This window comes from Silurus aristotelis, assembly GCF_946808225.1.
Source record: "Silurus aristotelis genome assembly, chromosome: 10".
NCBI lineage: Eukaryota > Metazoa > Chordata > Actinopteri > Siluriformes > Siluridae > Silurus > Silurus aristotelis.
In genome coordinates this window covers 27680392-27700450 of record NC_139583.1, presented here as the reverse complement: position 1 = coordinate 27700450, position 20059 = coordinate 27680392, and the positions used below count along the sequence as shown (strand labels likewise).

The 20059-nt window shown below is 36.6% G+C and overlaps 2 protein-coding genes across 2 annotated transcripts in view; one reads left to right on the top strand and one right to left on the bottom strand.

Annotated features, from left to right (window-relative positions):
• Window positions 1–6603: 6603 nt before the first annotated feature.
• On the bottom strand, window positions 6604–9808 carry gcsha (glycine cleavage system protein H (aminomethyl carrier), a). The gene is made up of 5 exons (XM_083551563.1): window positions 9617–9808; window positions 8455–8534; window positions 8304–8367; window positions 8022–8153; window positions 6604–7134 (listed from the first exon to the last, which is right to left on the bottom strand). The coding sequence occupies exons 1-5, from the start codon at window positions 9765–9767 to the stop codon at window positions 7037–7039; spliced, it is 525 nt and encodes a 174-aa protein (XP_083407689.1). The 5' UTR covers window positions 9768–9808; the 3' UTR covers window positions 6604–7036.
• Window positions 9809–13279: 3471 nt separating this feature from the next.
• The window catches only part of otogl (otogelin-like), a 39191-nt gene continuing 32411 nt past the window's right edge, over window positions 13280–20059 (top strand). Inside the window, exons 1-7 of the mRNA XM_083553207.1 lie at window positions 13280–13453; window positions 13680–13722; window positions 14281–14326; window positions 14676–14754; window positions 15790–15882; window positions 19466–19620; window positions 19933–20054. Of these exons, the coding sequence (XP_083409333.1) occupies window positions 13381–13453; window positions 13680–13722; window positions 14281–14326; window positions 14676–14754; window positions 15790–15882; window positions 19466–19620; window positions 19933–20054 (611 nt within the window). The 5' untranslated portion in view covers window positions 13280–13380. The remainder of the gene's footprint in view (window positions 13454–13679; window positions 13723–14280; window positions 14327–14675; window positions 14755–15789; window positions 15883–19465; window positions 19621–19932; window positions 20055–20059) is intronic.

The window sequence follows — 20059 nt, the reverse complement described above, 5'->3', positions numbered from 1 at the left end:
TACCAGATATTACATGTAAGTATTTAATAAGTTAATTATATATAACAGTATTAAATATTATGTAGTTAGAGGACTATCGAATCAAATGCTACCAGATTTTTCTACTAAAAAGGTTTGTTCATTGTTCATGTGTGTGTGTGTGTGTGTGTGTGTGTGTGTGTGTGTGTGTGTGTGTGTGTGTGTGTGTGTGAGAGAGAGAGATGTGGTCGATCGTTACAAGTAAATGTCAATGTATATTTGTGTGTGGTAATCTTTTTCTCTCCCCATTTCCCACTGTGCCCTAAAGGTAATGCTATAAGTGAATACTGAGAGGATGGGGATCAGCGAGCGAGCAGATTCATGGATTATCTGAATTAAAGGAATTATTACAGGATGAGTGGACATTCGCAGGGATTGCAAAGAGATCTGCAGTGATAGCACTCGAGCACTGTGTCTTTATAAGCACCTGGAGCTAAATATTCGTGTGGAGGTGTGAGAGGTGTGTGAGGATCTTTTTATATGCAAGTGGGAATGAAGTATCTGGAAAGAAAATAGGAATGTATATGTCAGGTTTGACTGTGTGGGGGTTATCTGGCATGGAACATTTTCTGCATATATATATATATATATATATATATATATATAAAAATACAATAGAAAAAAACCCTGCTTTCCTTTTGTTAGACTTGTTAGAGACTTAGGTGTAATATAGGATTTATTAACCTTATGTAAATGTGTGTGTGTGTGTGTGTGTGTGTGTGTGTGTGTGTGTGTGTGTGTGTGTGTGTGTGTGTGTGTGTGTGTGTGTGTGTGTGTGTGTGAGGGAGATTGAGAGGTTGATTGCTCAAACTTGATTTGCTTGGTTTCCAGAAAGCAGAACTGAAAATAGACATTATATATGCATACATATGTGTGTTTGATTTAATATTCACAAACTCTGCAGTGTACAAGGCTGTGATCACTCATAAAGAAGGGGGAAAAAAAGAAAATGAAAAAGGCGTTGCAGAAAACACACCTTCAGACACACTTATTCACACAAGCACAAATGATGCTGCTGTCCCCAGAGGGCGAGTGTGTGTTTGTGTGTGTGTGTGTGTGTGTGTGTGTGTGTGTGTGTGTGTGTGTGTGTGTGTGTGTGTGTGTGTGTGTGTGTGTGTGTAGTGAAACTGAATTCGGTGCTATTGTGAGAGCCCCCTCCAAGTGAAGAAAAAGAAGAACAAAGAAATGTGGTCTTTCTCGTTCATCCTCTCCTCCCTCATCTCTCTGTCTCTCTCTCTCTCTCTCTCTCTCTCTCTCTCTCTCTCTCTCTCTCTCTCTCTGTCTCTGTCTCTCTCTCTCTCTCTCTCTCTCTCTCTCTCTCTCTCTCTCTCTCTCTCTCTCTCTCGCTCTCTCTGTGCTTTTTTTCATCCTCTGTACTTCCATTTTTTTCTCTTTAACACATTTCCAACAGCTATTTCTCAAAACATGGACAAAAACAGACACACCGCCTCTTTCTCCATCTTTCTCTTTGACACACACACACACACACACACACACACACACACACACACACACACACACACACACACACACACACACACACACACACACACAGCAGGTATCTTTTTCCACTTTCCCTACCTAGGCTATCAATAAACAGTCCACTGCTGCTGTGTAGCAAACTAATGAACATGATATACTATAATTTACTAATTTCTCATGTGGGTTTTTCAGTTGTGTTGAAATTACAATGCGGTGTTGCTCTGAGCAGAAATGTTGGACCTCTTTATTATAGAAATGTAATACAGAAATGTATATTAATATGCAAATTTTGTACCTTTAGGTACAAAAGATCTCCCCAGTTCATATAAGTATGATATGATGTGGTGACTTTATTCCAGCCTGCTTTTTTTCTAGCTTTTTATGCTGTTTTGGTAAGTAAACTTTAACTTCACTCTCTGTTTTAGCAAAACATTTTAATTGCAATCGACAACTATAAAGTTAACATTATTAAACATTTATTCAAACCCACATATAAACCTGGAAGGTGGAAAAGAGATTTTCATTGACAATGATTTCTGCGAAAGAGTGTAAAAGTCTTTTCATGACTCTTTTTTTTTTTTTAGAGAGATTTATGTTATTGTTTTAATAATGTCATGTTTATGTAATATTAGGTTTTAATACAACTGGATCGAAAACACGTTTAAATGTAGAAAAGGGTCGAAATATTAGCATAGAAATGCTTTTTTAATGATTGTGTTCTTACAGGCAGAGAGTGCCTTCTAGCGGCAGCGTGTGGTACTGCAACTTGCTGCAATACAGATGCTGTACAAGAATTCAGCATGAAATAAAAAATAACAGCGTTACATATAAAAAACTCAATCAATCTTAAAATCATTAAAATAAGTTATGCATGAACATTATTAACATCTATCTATCTATCTATCTATCTATCTATCTATCTATCTATCTATCTATCTATCTATCTATCTATCTATCTATCTATCTATCTATCTATCTATCTATCTATCTATCTATCTATCTATCTATCTAATCATGGTAGTGCAAAAGTAAATGCCTCGTTCACATATTAAAATTGTACAAAATATCAAAACATATTCTAAATACAGGAAAGTAAAAGGCATTTATGTTAAGAATGATGAGGAAAAGACTGCTGTTCTGTCATTTCCTATATTACTTACAGTTCATTAATGCCAACTAATCTAGTAAATAATGTTAATTAGAGGCACATAAATATTCTTAATTGACCACCGAGAACATATTCATTAGAATATTAGCTCATTTTGAACTCATCCTCGCTCATGGATGAAATTAATGATTTAATTTAAAAAGATTTCTTTCATTTCTAACATTTCCCACTTAATGAACTATTATATTTTAAATAATGTTTACTGTGTAATGCTATCCCAGTTAAAAAAAATATATACAATTTAAGAAAATGTAAAATGCCTGTTGTATTTCTATCAGTTAAAATTAATTGAAAAACATTTAAACAGAATAAATGATAAATATAAAAATGTTTACAGATGATAGATAGTTTAAATCACATAGATTTTTAAAGACACACAAAAAAGGGGGGGATTTTAATCAATCTCTACACATTGAGCATCAAATTATCATATATAGTTTGATTTATGAATCATTAATCATAGTCTGATTTTTAGAGAAATAAGAACCCTAATCGCTCACTACACGTGAATGTAAAATATTCATAATATTATTATTGTATGAGGAAATCACAAAAAAATATATGATATTATACAAAATATGGATAAAAATGATCAAATTATGCATGATGACTAATTTGGGGATGATGGACAAGCTTGATAGCTTTAATATTTTAAATCCAATGGAGTATGGTGATTCTTTTAGCGTGTTTTTACTGTGTGTCATTTTCAGGCCATGTCTCATCTCGGTGTTGCTTCGTCTCCTTTCCCTCCCTCTTTCCCCTTCACTCGTCCTCCCCGAAAGGCTGCAGTAATGTGATTTCTGTAATGTAATTTGTCTGTGGTGTGTGTGATGTGTGGTGATGTGTGTGTGTGTGTGTGTGTGTGTGTGTGTGTGTGTGTGTGTGTGTGTGTGTGTGTGTGTGTGTGAGATGTGTGGACAGTTGGGAGGGATCTTGCTCCAGCCTGGATGATTTATGATCTGTGCTCTGCCGTTTTTCTAAAACACGTTTCTCTTCATTTATTTTTAATCTGCAGAGTGATTAGTTCTCCCTGTCACCTGCTACAGCACGTCTGAGCTCCGCGTTAATGAGACGGAGACATGAATTCAGAAAGAGAGAGAGCGAGAAAGACGGGGGGAGAAAGAGCAGTAGATGAAGAGATTCGGGTTTATAGCGCAGAAGCATAGATGAGCTGATGAAATCTTGAAAATGAGACACACTGTGTTCTTGTCACTGGTGAAGCTTGTGTGTTTTGTATGTGTGTGTGTGTGTGTGTGTGTGTGTGTGTGTGTGTGTGTGTGTGTGTGTGTGATTGTTCGAGAAACAGGCTGAGCTGAAGATGTCCTCTGCACTGTGAGGAGAAAACGTGCAGAGACAGTGATGAATCAAACAGCTGTTGATAAACTGTGTCCCTTTCTATGTCCCTTTAAATGAACAATCAGCAAAAGTGGAGGTCACCCGCTGCGTCCAATTCAAACCGTCCTCATTATTTCCATGGCAACACCTTCTTCTGAGCAGTAATTGCTAGGTTTTTTTGCTCACAGTTCATCCTCTGTTCTTCTTTGGTTCTCATGTCAGGCCATCTCACTGTCCTTCTCTCAATCGTGTCTCGTTTGTCTCAGTGCACTCGGATAACAGATTTGGTTGTATGCAGTGGCTACAATATAATCCATTTCTACAGGAATCGCTTGGAGATTTGAAGGCCTCAGTTCACATTGAAGGTCCAGATGCATACATATAGCCTTAATGAAGCTGTATCTGTTTGTTTTTCTCCTCCGCTAGAGCCTGATTAAAGGCCATAAGGTCATGATATTTCCATTGATTTTCCCATTTCATTTAAAATTCCACCAGTTTTATTGTTCATCCTGCTCTGTTTTCATTTTTCATGCTTTGGCCTCCAAACTATGTATCATCCTGCTATGCAGTACACTGATATACTATCTATTCTTTATATTATATTACATCTTTCTGCATTTTTTCAATATTTCTATTTCTTAATCCTTGTATAAGTGATCCAACCGAGCAAAAATCTGATCTAAAATCTAATCATATCACATTCATTGCAGCGTATATATGACAACAGGGTTTGTTTTTACTGAAGCTCTTTTTCTTCCTCACACACACACACACACACACACACACACACACACACACACACACACACAGAGTCTCTCTCTCTTTCTCTCTTTGTAATTACTGCACACTCACCTCACTAGAGAGCGAGCTTTAAATAAAGACCTGATCAGATCCTATAAGGTCAGTAGAACAGACACACACACACACACACACACACACACACACACACACACACAAAGAGAGAGCGAGAGAAAGAGAGAGGGGGCGTTTCTCCTGTATTGATCTGCTGCCTGTAAGTCTTGTTCTGCTGTCTAAACATTATTGATTACTCCTCCCTCAGGTATAGGCTCCCTGTTCAATTTTCATTTTCCACCTATTTGTTCCTCTTTAAGGAAACTTGATTCCCCTTGTAAGTCAATACACATGAAAGAAAAAGACTGTGGGTTTGACAGGAAAGTGAAACCACTTAACATTTCTCTCTCTGCCTTTATTATTTGAACGTCATCCTAATTGTGCCACAAAGGAAAAAGCTGCCCAGGTTTTTTTTATAATATTATCATCATTCTGCTTATGATTATGGCATTTTAGCAATAAAAATATTTTACGGTTAAAATAATATAAGCGCCACCTACTGGCCTAGATTATGGCCTACTCTCTATGTGTATGTAGCTCAGTGGTTAAGGCATTGGATTTTGGATTGGAAGGTCACAAGTTCAAATCCCAGCACCACTAAGCTGCCACTACTGGGCCCTTAAACGAGACCCTCAGTTGTGAGTTTCTCTTGATAAGGGTTTCTTCCAAACGCTGTAAATGTACTGGATGCATTTTAAACACCATATACACTCAATTATTGGTTTACATTTCCAGTAGATAAAAAAAAAAAATCACATTTCTGATTTTATTATGAACTGCACACATTTTTTGCCTAAAATATAACAACAAAAGGTCTGTCAAATCACGTCAAAATGAGTTTTTTTACATTCACAGGACAGCGTTTAAATATTACAGCAATATTATAACAACTCTATTAGTGGCGAACTGTGCATTGAACACCTAGGCTTCCATTGGTGTTCTATCCGAATCAGTCCACCTTTTACCACGCTAAGATGCCAAGGCTGCAGAAACCATCAATATTATAGAGAGACGCAGTCTAACAGAGCGCTGCATCACAGACAAGAATCTCATGCGGCGAGAATGAATGTCGTTACTAAAGCAAGAAACCTCAATGAACGCAATTTAACACGTCTCCTTTCACTGTAGCCACAACTGCACTGTAGAAGCATCGATATGAACCACATCAAATCATTTCAGGTTTTCCTCCGGTTCTTTATGTATTTTTTCCCCGTGCATTACAGTTTTCATGGCGATTTGAAATGGATTTTATTTGTGCAAAATATTTTGCTCATGATGTCCATCTTTTCTTGAAAAGTCCATCTTGTAAATGTGCTCGTAAGTGTATCTGCGACCAAATCAGTTTGATTGAATGAGATTAAAGCCGCCACAAATATATTCGAGCTTGTGCAGTTTGCTACTGATACGGTTCGTGAGATCTGAATAGTGCCCTCTCTGAACATCCAATCAAAGGGCGTGAAAATGCAGATTATTACAATCACTGTGTTTTCTACACAGGTTTTTTTTTTTATTTTCCTGCTTTGTTTAATATATTGTTTGATTTTTTTTTTAAGGTTAAAAGATAAGAATGAACATAGAATGGCTAATTGAGATTTATTATGGTTTAATAATTAGTATAAATGGTTAATAAACCACTTGTCCCACTGTAACAGGAGCTAACAAGAGAGAAGTAAAGCTCATATTATATGAAGTATTTGAGTCACAATTGCGTTTGAATTTATTTGCAGAAAAATAAATCAGACACAAGATTCAGAAAATCAGTAGTGTTTTAATAAGAGTTAGTAATCTTCCCCTACCAGCTGCTGACTCGACACAAAAACACGAAGGTTCAGAACATAAACTGCTCAACAAAACCATAAAAATATTGAGTCAGCATGCAGATTGTGTGTCAGACATCCCATACACAGTCTGGACCATAATCATCTTAATAACTTCAACCTGGAATGCAGTAAGAGTTCACTGAATAATTCATCACCACTGGATCATACAGCGGGTTCTTTTGGTGAATTTATTGCCAGAAATATTCCTCTATAGCTGAACTAAAGCAGTGGGCTTTAATTAGACAGAATCAGTACTAAAGAATTAGGCAGTTCACAGTCGAATGTATTGTCTTTACTTTTCTCCCACAGGGGAACGTGAACGTGTCGAATTCATGCATGTGAGGTGGTTTTTGGATCATTACTAGTCCTCTATGGATTTGATGTATCTCTCATACGCTGCTTCATCCATTAAACTGTCCAGTTCTTTTGGGATTGATATTGTCATTTTTATCAGCCAACCTGAGGGGGGAAAAAAACAACACTGATTAATGAAGCACAGTAACACATTCACAGTCCCCTGGAAAGCATCTGAAGCTTTCTGAATATTTTATCTTCATGCTTAGGGTTTAAGAGTTATTTAGGCTCCACCCCTCTTAAAACACTGCAAGTCCAATTAGGTTACTTATCAATTTTTCATAGTCTATAATGAGAAAGCCTATGCTGTGAGTGTTGCTTTGAAAATCTGGAAGACTTAATTAAACACAATTAAAAGAATGATAATTGAATACAGCTCTCAGAGGTTCCCTGGTTCAAGTTATCATTGCTATTTGACAGGTATTGTGACGTCTAGACGTCTGGGTCAGAGCATCTCCAAAACTGCAGCTCTTTTGGGATGTTCCTGGTCTGCAGTGGTCAGAATCTATCCAAATTTCTTCAAGGAAGGAACAGTGGTAAACGGGTGACAGGGTCACAGGTGGGCGATGCTCATTGATGCATGTGGGACTATTTTGTCAGGTCTTAATGTTATGCCTGAGTGGTGTACATACACACACTGGGTCCTACAGGCTCGAACGTGTGAGAAAACATCCACAAAAGTCCTCCAGAAGACAAAAACTGTTTTGTTATGTATGAAAATGTATGAAACGTATGATACGTTATTATATGTGCTGTACAAGAAGAGTGAATGTCGCTGTTCTTTGAAGTTCCAATTTTGTTAAGAAGCTGATATAATGTCTCTGGAACATCGAGGATCAAAGGTCATTGGCAACTTGCTATTGCTGGGGCTTGAACTTACACCCTTCTGATCAATAGTTTAAAAACTTAACTATGATCCGCAACTACCCTTTTAATGTGGTCTTACGCCTTATTTGTGAAAAAAATTATAAATCTGAAATGATCAAGCTCACCATCTTGGTAGCAGGACTTATTAACCAGTCCGGGATTGTCAGCAAGAGCGTGGTTAATATCAGTCACCTCTCCTGTTAAAGGAGAGTACAGATCGCTCACTGCCTTCACACTTTCCAGAGCACCAAACTCTTCTGCAATGGATTGAATGCATGGATTAATAAATATACACACACACACACACACACACACACACACACACACACACACACACACACACACACACACACACACACACACACACACACACACGTGTGTATAAAACACTCGCTACTGATTCTTACCTGACTGTGAGAGTTTTGTGCCAACATCAGGGAGCCCACAGTAGACCACATCACCCAAAGCTTCCTGGATAAAAAAAAACAGAAGTCAGAACAGCATATAGAGCATATGCATGAATTTATCATTACTGACACGTGAGTTGATTCTACTCACCTGAGCAAAGTTACTGATGCCTACAGTGCCTGTGCCATTTTCCACTCGCACCCACTCATGCTTATTTGTAAACCTCAGTGCTGTGGATTGAGACAAAAAATGGACATGGTGTGACTAAAGAGATTCAAACTTTTTCCAAATATCCGTGTTGGGAGACTTGTACAAGGTGTATTCTCAGTGTTGCCAGAGCTAAGAATATTACACGGGATACACAGGGTTGTCACACACCTCTCTAATAAACGTGACATGTTAAAGCATTTTAATTTCCCTTCAGTGAAATAAAGATTATGGTGTGTTAAGGTTGACGTGTCACAGTTGAATGATTTCAACAAACAAAACAAACAGATAATGAATATAAATTTTGAATGTATAAATGAGTCGCTAGAAGTTTAATCACTAAAGAGCACAGCAGTGGTGATAGTGGCGAAGAAAACCCTGAGATTTTATGAGAAAGAAACCATGATAGGAACCTTTCTAAGATTTTTTTTTCCCCACTTTGTCCATTAGTGTATGTAAATACAGTATATATATATCAGATAGACACAGATATATAAAACAGGCAGGCAGATAGACAGAAAACAGGCAGATAGAGATTAAATAAATAGATAGATAGATAGATAGATAGATAGATAGATAGATAGATAGATAGATAGATAGATAGATAGATAGATAGATAGATAGATAGGCAGACAGACAGACAGACAGACAGACAGATAGATAGATAGATAGATAGATAGATAGATAGATAGATAAACAGACAGGCAGTTGAACAGACAGACAGACAGGCAGTTAGACAGACAGATAGATAAACAGCCAGCTAGATAAACAGATCAATAGAGAGACATGCAGACAGAGAGACATGCAGACAGAGATAGATAGACAGACGGACGGACGGACGGACGGACAGACAGACAGACAGACAGCCGGCTAGTTATATTTTTCTGACCTGCATCTCATGTTCCAAGGTTATATAAAATATTGCTTAAAGACGCTAAACCCAGCAGAGATCCAGCAGCTCTAACCGATTCAGCTGTTTGTGTTTATGATTTCACTTCACCAGCTCTTTCAGCACGAGGCCAAAGTGTGTCATGTTTTCTGAAAGTTTCTCAGCACAACCTCCTATCGGCTCCGATCAACACCTCCATATAAGATGATCGAATACCTGTACAAAAGCGCGGAGTCAGTGACAGATCTCGTCTGAAACATGTCCTCGCACAAAGTCGCGCAGGAGAGAAAGCATTTGGATGCAAAGCCCGGGGCAGGGAATTAGTTAAGTTTGCAGAAACGCGTCTTAGCAGAAAACACGCCGCCATTTTCTCCAGTAACGTCGAAATGAGTGGACCGCCAGAGTCGCGCCTTGAATACGTCACAGTCTAGACAACGTCATAGTTCAGCACATCACTGTCATTTAGCTCCCTTTCTGTAGATTTATTTACTTTTTTTTCATTATCATTTTAATATTATTTATGTATTTTAAATACCTTCTCAGTTCAATTTCAATTTGACCACTTCTATATAATGTATATACTTTATAATCATGTCTGCCTGCTATATTTATAATTGTGTAATTGGACCTTTCTTTCTTTCTTTCTTTCTTTCTTTCTTTCTTTCTTTCTTTCTTTCTTTCTTTCTTTCTTTCTTTCTTTCTTTCTTTCTTTCTTTCTTTCTTTCTTTCTTTCTTTCTTTCATCTGTTCATTTGAAGCCTGTTTATTTATTTATTTATTTAATTTTTTTTTTTTTACATTTTTCAAAAATGAAAACTGGGTTCAAAATAATATTTTTTTGCTTTATTGGATATGATGGACATCCATAGTGACACTTTAAAAGATTTGTTTGTCATCCTAAAAAATATAAATATATCACTGTGTTTGAGAACTTATTCCATTAAGAGATCAAAAATGTGACAGCGTGTAAATAAGAAGCATCTTCACTGATAGTCTTCAGCCGAATCTACTTAGAAATCATTATATTTTTTAAAAGATTTTGATTTAAATAAACTTAAATAAAGATAAAGTGATAAGAATTTTCAGTTTTCCCCAAAGTAAAAAATTGAATTGTGTTTATAGATATTTATGTTCATCAGACACAAGGGTATTATGAAAGGCAGGTACTGATGTAGGTGAGGAGACCTGGGGTGCAGTCAGCTTTCACATTCATCCCAAAGGTGTTCAGTAGGGATGAGATCAGAGCTCAATAGCAGGCTATTTAAGATCTTCCTTTCCAAAGCATGTAAACCAGATCTTCAAGGAGCTCACTTTGTGCACAGGGACATCGCCATGCTGGAACAGGTTTGGGTTTCCAAGTTGAAGTGAATGCAAAATTTTATTATAGCGCCATCTAAAGACTATAATTGTTTGGAATTGTAAAAGACTATAAGTGTTTGGAAAAGAACCACATATAGCAGGAAAGGTCAGGTGACCCAATACTTTTGGAAATATAGTGTGTGTGTGTGTGTGTGTGTGTGTGTGTGTGTGTGTGTGTGTGTGTGTGTGTGTATATATATATATATATATATATATATATATATATATATATATATATATATATATATATATATATATATATATATATATGAATCCATTTAAAGAATTCCTTAGATTCTTATTTGGTTTTGAGGAAAGCTCTTGTCAGTTTTGTGAAAGTGATCCTAACCCTAAACCTGTATCTACTCAAAGCTGGTCTCATTTCAATAACAGAATATCTTGGGTCAAAGTCCAAGTAAACCCACATAATGTAATTCTAAACAAATTAAGTATGGTGTGTTTAAAAAGAATTATACTGAACATTACTTGATTAACAACCTGAACTGATTTGCTAAATACTTTATTTATAAGTATAAATATAATAAATATAAATATATAAATAATTTATTAGTGTCGATTTTCCTTTTATTACTTTGTAAATGATCTGATATATACTGTATATACTTATACACTTATATATATATAATGGTGTCTGCCTGTTGTATTTGTAATTGTGAGTTTCATTTTTGTTGTTTATTTGAAGCAAAGTTTTCCACACAATCGTGTAAAGATGTTACATACTATACTGAGTCTGATTCCAGTCTTTATATTCTTTGTTTATATTTAATAGAATTGGTAATAGCAAAAACAGTGCGTATTTTGCCAATAAATTAAATAATTATTATAACAAAATAATTTACAAATGTTAATGTAAATAGAATAGAATTCTAAACATGTACTGATATTTTTCAAAACAAATAAATTATATACATTATTCCGTTCTTTTCTTAATTTTTAAAATTTTCTCTTCATTTATCTTTTCTTGTTTAAATGCTACATTCAATTATTAATAATAGCTTTCTATAATAGTACCGGTAGCAGTTTGTAGAAAGACACTCCACCCATGAGAAGGTGATTGAGGTTATTGTGGGGTTATTATGAAGCTGTTCCTGCACTCAGGTAGAGACTCCACCCATGAGAAGGTGATTGAAGTTATTATGATGGAAGCTGTTCCTGCACTCAGGTAGAGACTCCACCCATGAGAAGGTGATTGACATTATCATAATAGACACCATACCTCAGTCAGGTAGAGACTCCACTCATGAAAAGGTGATTGGGGTTATTATGAGGTTATTATGATGGAAGCTGTTTCTGCTCTCAGGTAGAGACTCCATCCATGAGAAGGTGATTGAGGGTTATTATGAGGTTATTATGGACCTGTTTCCGTACTCAGGTAGAGACTCCATCCATGAGAAGGTGATTGAGGTTATAATGAAGTTATTATGAAGCTGTTCCTGCATTCAGGTAAAGACTCCGCCCATGAGAAGATGATTGAGATTATGATTAAGGTTATTATGATGGAAGCTGTTTCTGCACTCAGGTAGAGACCCCACCCATTAAAAAGGTGATTGGGGTTATTATGAGGTTATAATGAAGCTGTTCCTGCACTCAGGTAGAGACTCCACCCATGAGAAGATGATTGAGATTATGATTAAAGTTATTATGATGGAAGCTGTTCCTGCACTCAGGTAGAGACTCCACCCATGAGAAGCTGATTGAGGTTATTATGAGGTTATTATGGACCTGTTTCCGTACTCAGGTAGAGACTCCACCCATGAGAAGGTGATTGAGGTTATAATGAAGTTATTATGAAGCTGTTCCTGCATTCAGGTAAAGACTCCGCCCATGAGAAGGTGATTGAGGTTATAATGAAGTTATTATGAAGCTGTTCCTGCATTCAGGTAAAGACTCCGCCCATGAGAAGATGATTGAGATTATGATTAAGGTTATTATGATGGAAGCTGTTTCTGCACTCAGGTAGAGACCCCACCCATTAAAAAGGTGATTGGGGTTATTATGAGGTTATAATGAAGCTGTTCCTGCACTCAGGTAGAGACTCCACCCATGAGAAGATGATTGAGATTATGATTAAAGTTATTATGATGGAAGCTGTTCCTGCACTCAGGTAGAGACTCCACCCATGAGAAGGTGATTGAGGTTATTATGAGGTTATTATGATGGAAGCTGTTCCTGCACTCAGGTAGAGACTCCACCCATGAGAAGGTGATTGAGGTTATTATGATGGAAGCTGTTTCTGCTCTCAGGTAGAGACTCCACCCATGAGAAGGTGATTGACATTATTATAATAGACACCATACCTTACTCAGGTAGAGACTCCACCCATGAAAAGCTGATTGAGGTTCTTGTGATGGACGCTGTTCCTGCACTCAGGCAGACTGAGCAGCTCCACTCTAGATGAAGATGGGAATTGGCCGCGAGCCTCTGAGGATAAAAACTCATCCCAGCGCGTGACCCTGATTCACACTCCTCGGGGGATTTCTCCTGCCTGCTCCCACAGAGCGCACCGCGGCTTTCGCATTAAAAACCTGACCGAGAAAAGAAATAAGAAAAGAAGAATGGCTTTATAATTTTAACTTGTTTTCATCCGGACGCTGCCCTGAGATGAACGAACAGCGGAAAGTGAAGCTGTTTTCTCTCTGGACGCTTGTTTTCTTCAGACTGGTCGTATTTCCAGGTAGGACGCATTTAATTATATAGTGTTAATGAGCATAGACGCACTTAATAAAAATCACAATTAGCACACAACAATTTCAATTAAAGATATTACAGATATTAAATATATTTCCAACTTGTTCATCGTTTCCTTAATATAATACTTTAAACTGCTATTTATATTTATCAACTTTTTTTTCATGGTTCGTTTGATTATACTGGTGTTGAACTTCATTTCTGTTTCATAGGATTCTTTTGCCAGGTGTCAAAAACAGAAAATAACTTGAATAGGTGAGTAAATAAAAATGTCTTTTATATTCAAGACTTTCATTTAGAACCTTCATATTGTAATTAATATTTAGAAAATGAGTTATTTTTGCAGCATTAATGAACCCAGACTGTGCAGAGGGTAGATGGAATGAGGAAAGGGGAAAGAAAGTTCTAGAAAAAAGACTCATTAAATCATTTATGCCTCTAAAATGTTCCTTAAATTCAATGTAATTGATTAATTGATAATTTACTTTAGCTTTTTATGTTACTTTTTATGGGATTGAAGTTGTGTGTGTGTGTGTGTGTGTGTGTGTGTGTGTGTGTGTGTGTGTAAGAGAGGTGGGTTTGACGGGTAAATTGGCCCCTATCATAAAGTGCATCACAGTCGAATTGGCCCTTGTTATAAAGTTTGCAGATCGATCAGGTAATGTCAGTGTCAGTGATAACACGAAGCTTTCTCCAGCATCTTCACCGTGCTCCTTCATAAACGTTTCTGTGTGGCATCTTAAGTAGATCTAATGGTGCGCTCCCACCGTCACTGTGCTTTTAATACTGCTCTCTTTGTACTGTTCCTAAAAGGAGAGTTAATGCACTGCGCCAGAAACGAGATCTCTTCCGTGAGGAGGTGAGTACACCTAAGAGAAAATGTCTAGGGAGAGAGTGGAGCAACCACACACTCACAAACACACACACACACACACACACACACACACACACACACACACACACACACACACACACACACACACACATACAAAGTCCTGAGCTATTCTGCATGTTCACAAAGCTGTCTTTGTAAACTTAACACAAATGCAATAGCACTAAGAGTCCAACTCCCAAACGTCTGTAGCCGTCACACCATTTTAAGGAAACTCTGACTCCGCACTCAGAAATCCGACATGACCCCGTGACATCCGTTCAGCTCGAAAACAAGAAGAAATGTGTCCATGCTTATACGTCATTTCCATTTGCAGGCCGTCAGTGCAGTGCTGTCTGATTCAGCTCTCCATCGAAGCGTCCTGCATAATTATACGTCTCGAGATGCATCCTCAGGTAACACAAATTCTTTTAGTTAAGAGACTGTATTTTAGTCACATATTGTTGAGTGCAAACGTACGCAGACTAGACGTTCAGTTCAATTCGTCCTTTCAATGTGGTGTCCTTCCCAAACATACCCAAAGGTCCCAAAAAGAGTGACTTTACATGGAGGTGTCAAAGAAGATGAGTGTTTTTACACAGACAAAAAAGAGCACAAAAATTATTACAATATACATTGAATTCTTCACCAACATGTAAGTTCCAAAAAATAATCCAGTTTAAATAGGGATTAAGAGTATCATCGGTATATCATCGCTCAAGAGAACACAGTTAAATTGAGTTTATTCATTCGCTGAATTCAGTCACTGATCCTGAACATGGCTCAGTATGTCTGTGGATGATCTCATGATAAAAAAATCATTATTTAGTTAATAACTTGGCCTGGAAATAAATGATTTATGGTGGAAATTAATAACAGCATATGATATGCTAATATTTTGTGATTACAAAGTTCCTTCCAGCACACATGGCTTGAGTTTGCAGTATACAGCTGTGCAAGAATAATAAATCCTAATCCCACTGATCTGCGTTCTCTGGATGTTCCTGGCAGTTCTTCCAATTTACTTTTACCTTTAAGCTTGTTAGGGATCCAAATCCATATTTTTGGAAATCTGTTTTTTTTTTTAACATTGGCCATTGTTAAAAGTGCGATATAAATAAAATTTAATTGAATTAGAGGGAATATCGATGTCAAAACTGGTTTATAGGAAGATATATAGATAAAATAAATCTGCAACAACAATGCTATGTGAACTTATTTTTTAATGCGGTGGAGTAAATAATAAATAAATATGTTATATAAACATATTTTAACCTATAAGTCGCCATATTTAAAGCGGTGTTGAATAAATATTCAGTCATATGATAGGAATAGTAAACCTCTAATAAATAGTAACCCCAGAGGAGTTAAAGACTATAATAGTACAATAGTTTTGCTGTAAAATTTTGAATACGTGTATGTTAATGTGTGTTTGTGGTTGGTGTTTGAAGAGTATTGCGGGTGTCTTAATGGAGGCTGGTGTCAGGACGGGGGTCAGTGTGACTGTGCACAGTTCCAGGCTCTGGGGGACCGCTGTCAGATCAGTGAGTAACACACACACCAAACACATACACCATCAAACACGTTAAAGATAACAAACCAGCTTAGGCTCTTAAGAATCATGTTAAAAGTATTGCTTTATTGGGAAACCTTCTTTCAGAAACCTGGAAGTAAAGAATTTTGGGACCTTTGCATATTAATAGAAAATTGTTGATTCACAGAAATTCAGTATTTGCAGAAATTCGAGATGTTAAAGTTTCTTTAGAGAAAAATAGCAGTTTTAGGATCCAAACAGAAATATTATTTAGTTATGTTTATTTATACCCCTGATAGTACCCATGGTATTGGTGTAGCTTCTAAAATGCCTTCACTGCCATTGTTAACTGATCATAGATTACCTATGATGCATCTCTTTTAAGTCCTAGGCTTAAAAAACATCCAGTTTGGCAGTATTGACCTCTAGTAATTAAATATTTTCTCTTATTCTCTCATTTTATATACTTTATCCTCCCTATTAACCCAAGCACTCTGTTTTACACTATTAATTATCATATTGTATCATTCTTTCAAATTTTGGCAAAAGGAAATTTCAAGTTATCATTCACTGTTTATTGATTTTCATTGCCATTGCACATTAGTGTTATTCTCTGAAAGCTTATATTGATCTCAAAAAGACTCAAAAGCAGCAACAATGTTCATTTGGTCAGTTAAAAAAAAAACCCCACCAGGTTTTCTAAGTATATTTATGAGTTAAGTTTTCAGCCCTTGTTTTTTCCTTTAGATATGTTAGCCAAATGCGGAACCTTAGACAGCTGTCCTTATGCTGCCCTTCAAATGGGAAAGACTTTATCTTAGGAACACTCATACTGCAAAATACAGGCTATCTAGACAACTTCCTGCCTTGTAGAACCTAGGCATTGTGACAAGTGTTTGAAAGCTGGAATATTGTGTGATGGTATTTAACCCGTTATTTGTACACATACTGTATGTTACTAAAGAATATATACAGTATATTATTCCTCTGCAGCTTCTCTCTGGACTATAATAGGATGATTATTCAGGTCCTCAAAAACTATTAGGAAATGTTGTTTTTCCAAAATTAGAAACTTACAGTACTCACAGTTCACCAATCAGCTGCTCTTACTGAGGGTACTGAGGTTAGAAGTTGCAGACAGATACAGAAGCAGAAGAGTTTAGATAAATTATTAATTAATTTTTATAGTAACACATCAGAATAAAAACGAAGTTGTAACCTTTTTTAAATTTTTATATAAGTAAATGATTTAACATGCACTCATGCTAATTATATTGCAGTTTTTTTTTCTAATGCATTAGCTACACACAAATGTCTCATCAGTATAATTTAATGATTGTATTTTATTTTGCACCGAAGATATGCAAACTTTTCAACTCTATAGTTATGCATCTGTATATTCTACAATTATACAATCTTTGCGTAGGGAAGCTGTAGTATTTATCTTATTTTGAGCATATTTGCAAATGCCGTACAAACGAATTTAGTTAAAATTCAGTAAATATTATGTTTTTCAACCGTGTGTTTCACTGTGTGGCTATTCCCAACATGTGGCTTCAAAATGTAAAAGTATTTAAAAGTTTCTGTCTTTTAAAATAAGATGTAGGATGCAATCACTAAAACTGATGTTTGAGAAATTCTATCATTCAAAAGCAAGAAAATAAAGTACAGTAACTAGTAAAATTCTGTCGATATCTAAATTATAGAAATAAGAATAAAAAGTGTTTGAAATCATGCTAGGGTAATGAGCAGAACTGTTACCTGATGTAGCTGATGTGATGACATACATGTGAGAAACAAATTGTTAAAGTTGTGATTGTCATCATGGCAAAACACTGAATTATTATGAATTGAGAAATGGTGAGCCTGTAAATAATAAAATTGTGTTATAATTTCTGAATGCCTGCTCTGAGCTAGCCAGTATGCATTAAACAGTTGTCCCAGTTTTCAAAACAATTATTTTGGACATTTATCAGGAATCATAGAAATAAACAAGGGTGCAGCAGAACCTTAAATCTCGAGCTTCCTCTGTAGGCTGAGCCTAGAATAAAATTGCCTGAAGCAAATCAACCAGCAAATAAAATAATATTTTTGATAAACTTAAATGATAAACGTGTTTATCAGTTTTTTAACGCAGTATCATCTTTTACTATGAATGAAATCTAAAGCACTCACTTTACTGTACACGGTATCTTAAAACGAATCAGAATTGTAAAACGGTAAGGTCAGTATAAATGACTTAATCGAATGTAATGCACAGTGTACTTTTATCTGTGGCCAGCAAGTATGCTTCATTTCTTCTGTGAATTTGCTGGCATTGGGTTACAAATGTGCTTGGAGCAAAGTGCTACTGACAAAGAGCCTCTGTACATATGTTTAATTAACCAGGTATAGACCTACCATAAAGCACCCAGGTGTGTCCAGGGCAATAACAGGTCACAACAAAAACCATGAGACTGATGCAGGAAGTTTCCCTAGGACCGACTTTAGGCATCAGCGATCAATAAATACAGTATGAAACAGTGCAAGTGTGAAAATATTTGTGTTGATTTGTTTGCATGTTGTCCTATTCGAAAAAAAAAACGGTTATTCTCAAAAGGGGTATATGAACTCCTAGGGGTACTTAGAGGTACTACAAATAGTACTTACATACAGACAGTACAGATATACAGTGCATCCGGAAAGTATTCAGAGAACTTTATTTTTTCCACATTTGTTTATGTTATGTCTTATTCCAAAATGGATTATATACATTATTTTTCTCAAAATTCTACAAAGACCCCATAATGACAACATGGAAGAAGTTTGTTTAAAATCTTTGCAAATGTATTGTATCACATGTACATAAGTATTCACAGTCTTTGCCATTACACTCAAAATTAAGCTCAGGTACATTCTGTTTCCACTGATCATCCTTAAGATGTTTCTAAAACTTGATTGAAATCCACCTGTGGAATATTCAGTTGATTGGACATGATTTGGAAAGGACACACCTGTCTATATGAGATCCCACAGTTAACAGTTCATATCAGAGCACAAACCAAGCCATGAAGTCCAAGGAATTGTCTGTTACCTCAGAGACAGGATTGTATCTAGGCACAGATCTGGGGAATGGAACAAAAAAAAAATGTCTGCGACATTGAAGGTTCCATTTATAAATGAAAGAAGTTTGGAACCACCACGACTCTTCCGAGAGCGGAGCTGCCCGGCAAAACTGAGGAATCAGGGAGAAGGGCCTTAGCCAGGGAGGTGACCAAGGGCCCAATGTTCATTCTGAAAGGGCTCCAGTGTTTCTCTGTGGAGAGATCAACCATCTCTGCAGCGCTCCACCAATCAGGCCTGTATGGTAGAGTGGTCAAATGGAAGCCACTTCTCAGTAAAAGGCATCTCATGTGCATTATACAAATAGCAATACAGGACCAGTCACAATGACCAGAAAAGAAAAATGTGGATAATCACTACAAATAATGTTTATTACTATTTCATTTCCCTCCTCATGTTTAAGCTCAGAGTTAGAGGCTTTATTGCACTGTAGACGTTATCTAGAGATGAGTATATGCAGTAAATAAAATAAAACAATTTCTTTTTTTTAGTTCCTAACCATGGGCAGGACCGGGATGGAATTTGTCGTTCATGGGGTCAGCATCATTTTGAAACATTTGATGGAATGTACTACTATTTCCCTGGAACATGTTCATATATCTTGGCCAAAGACTGTCACTCAGCAGTGCCCCGGTTTACCGTGTGGGTGAGTTATATACACTTTAACAGCACCCCTTTCAGTTACAGACCACTGAGCCACAGAGGCACTTAACTTATAGAGTCTCTTTTTACTTTGGGTGACATTATATCTTGAGAAAAAGCCCTTAAAGTTAGGCCCTTCCTGTATATTGAATTTAGATAAGCACTGTTTGTGTACAATGAACAAATAGTAAAATTTTTACAAATGACATCATTCTGAACACTTTGCTGTTTTTTTTCCTTTATGGATTACTTCTTTATCAGTCAGCAGATTGCCTCCCTATTCCTGACTTTCTTGCTCTCTTTCTCTGAATGGCAGGTTCACAACTGTCATTCCTGTCGTGGCTCAGTGTACTCTTGCCCTCGTTCTCTTAGTCTTTTTTTTGCGAACGAAGAGGAGATCCACATTAGAGGCTACCAGGTGCTGAAGGGGGAACAAAGGTGAT

Excerpts from the sequence above, each read along its gene's own strand:
- gcsha (XM_083551563.1), bottom strand. The coding sequence starts at position 9,767 with ATGGCGGCGTGTTTTCTGCTAAGACGCGTTTCTGCAAACTTAACTAAT. Across the intron at positions 8,535-9,616 it reads GACTCCGCGCTTTTGTACAG|CACTGAGGTTTACAAATAAG; the intron begins GTATTCGATCAT and ends CTCAATCCACAG. Across the intron at positions 8,368-8,454 it reads GCATCAGTAACTTTGCTCAG|GAAGCTTTGGGTGATGTGGT; the intron begins GTGAGTAGAATC and ends TTTTTTATCCAG.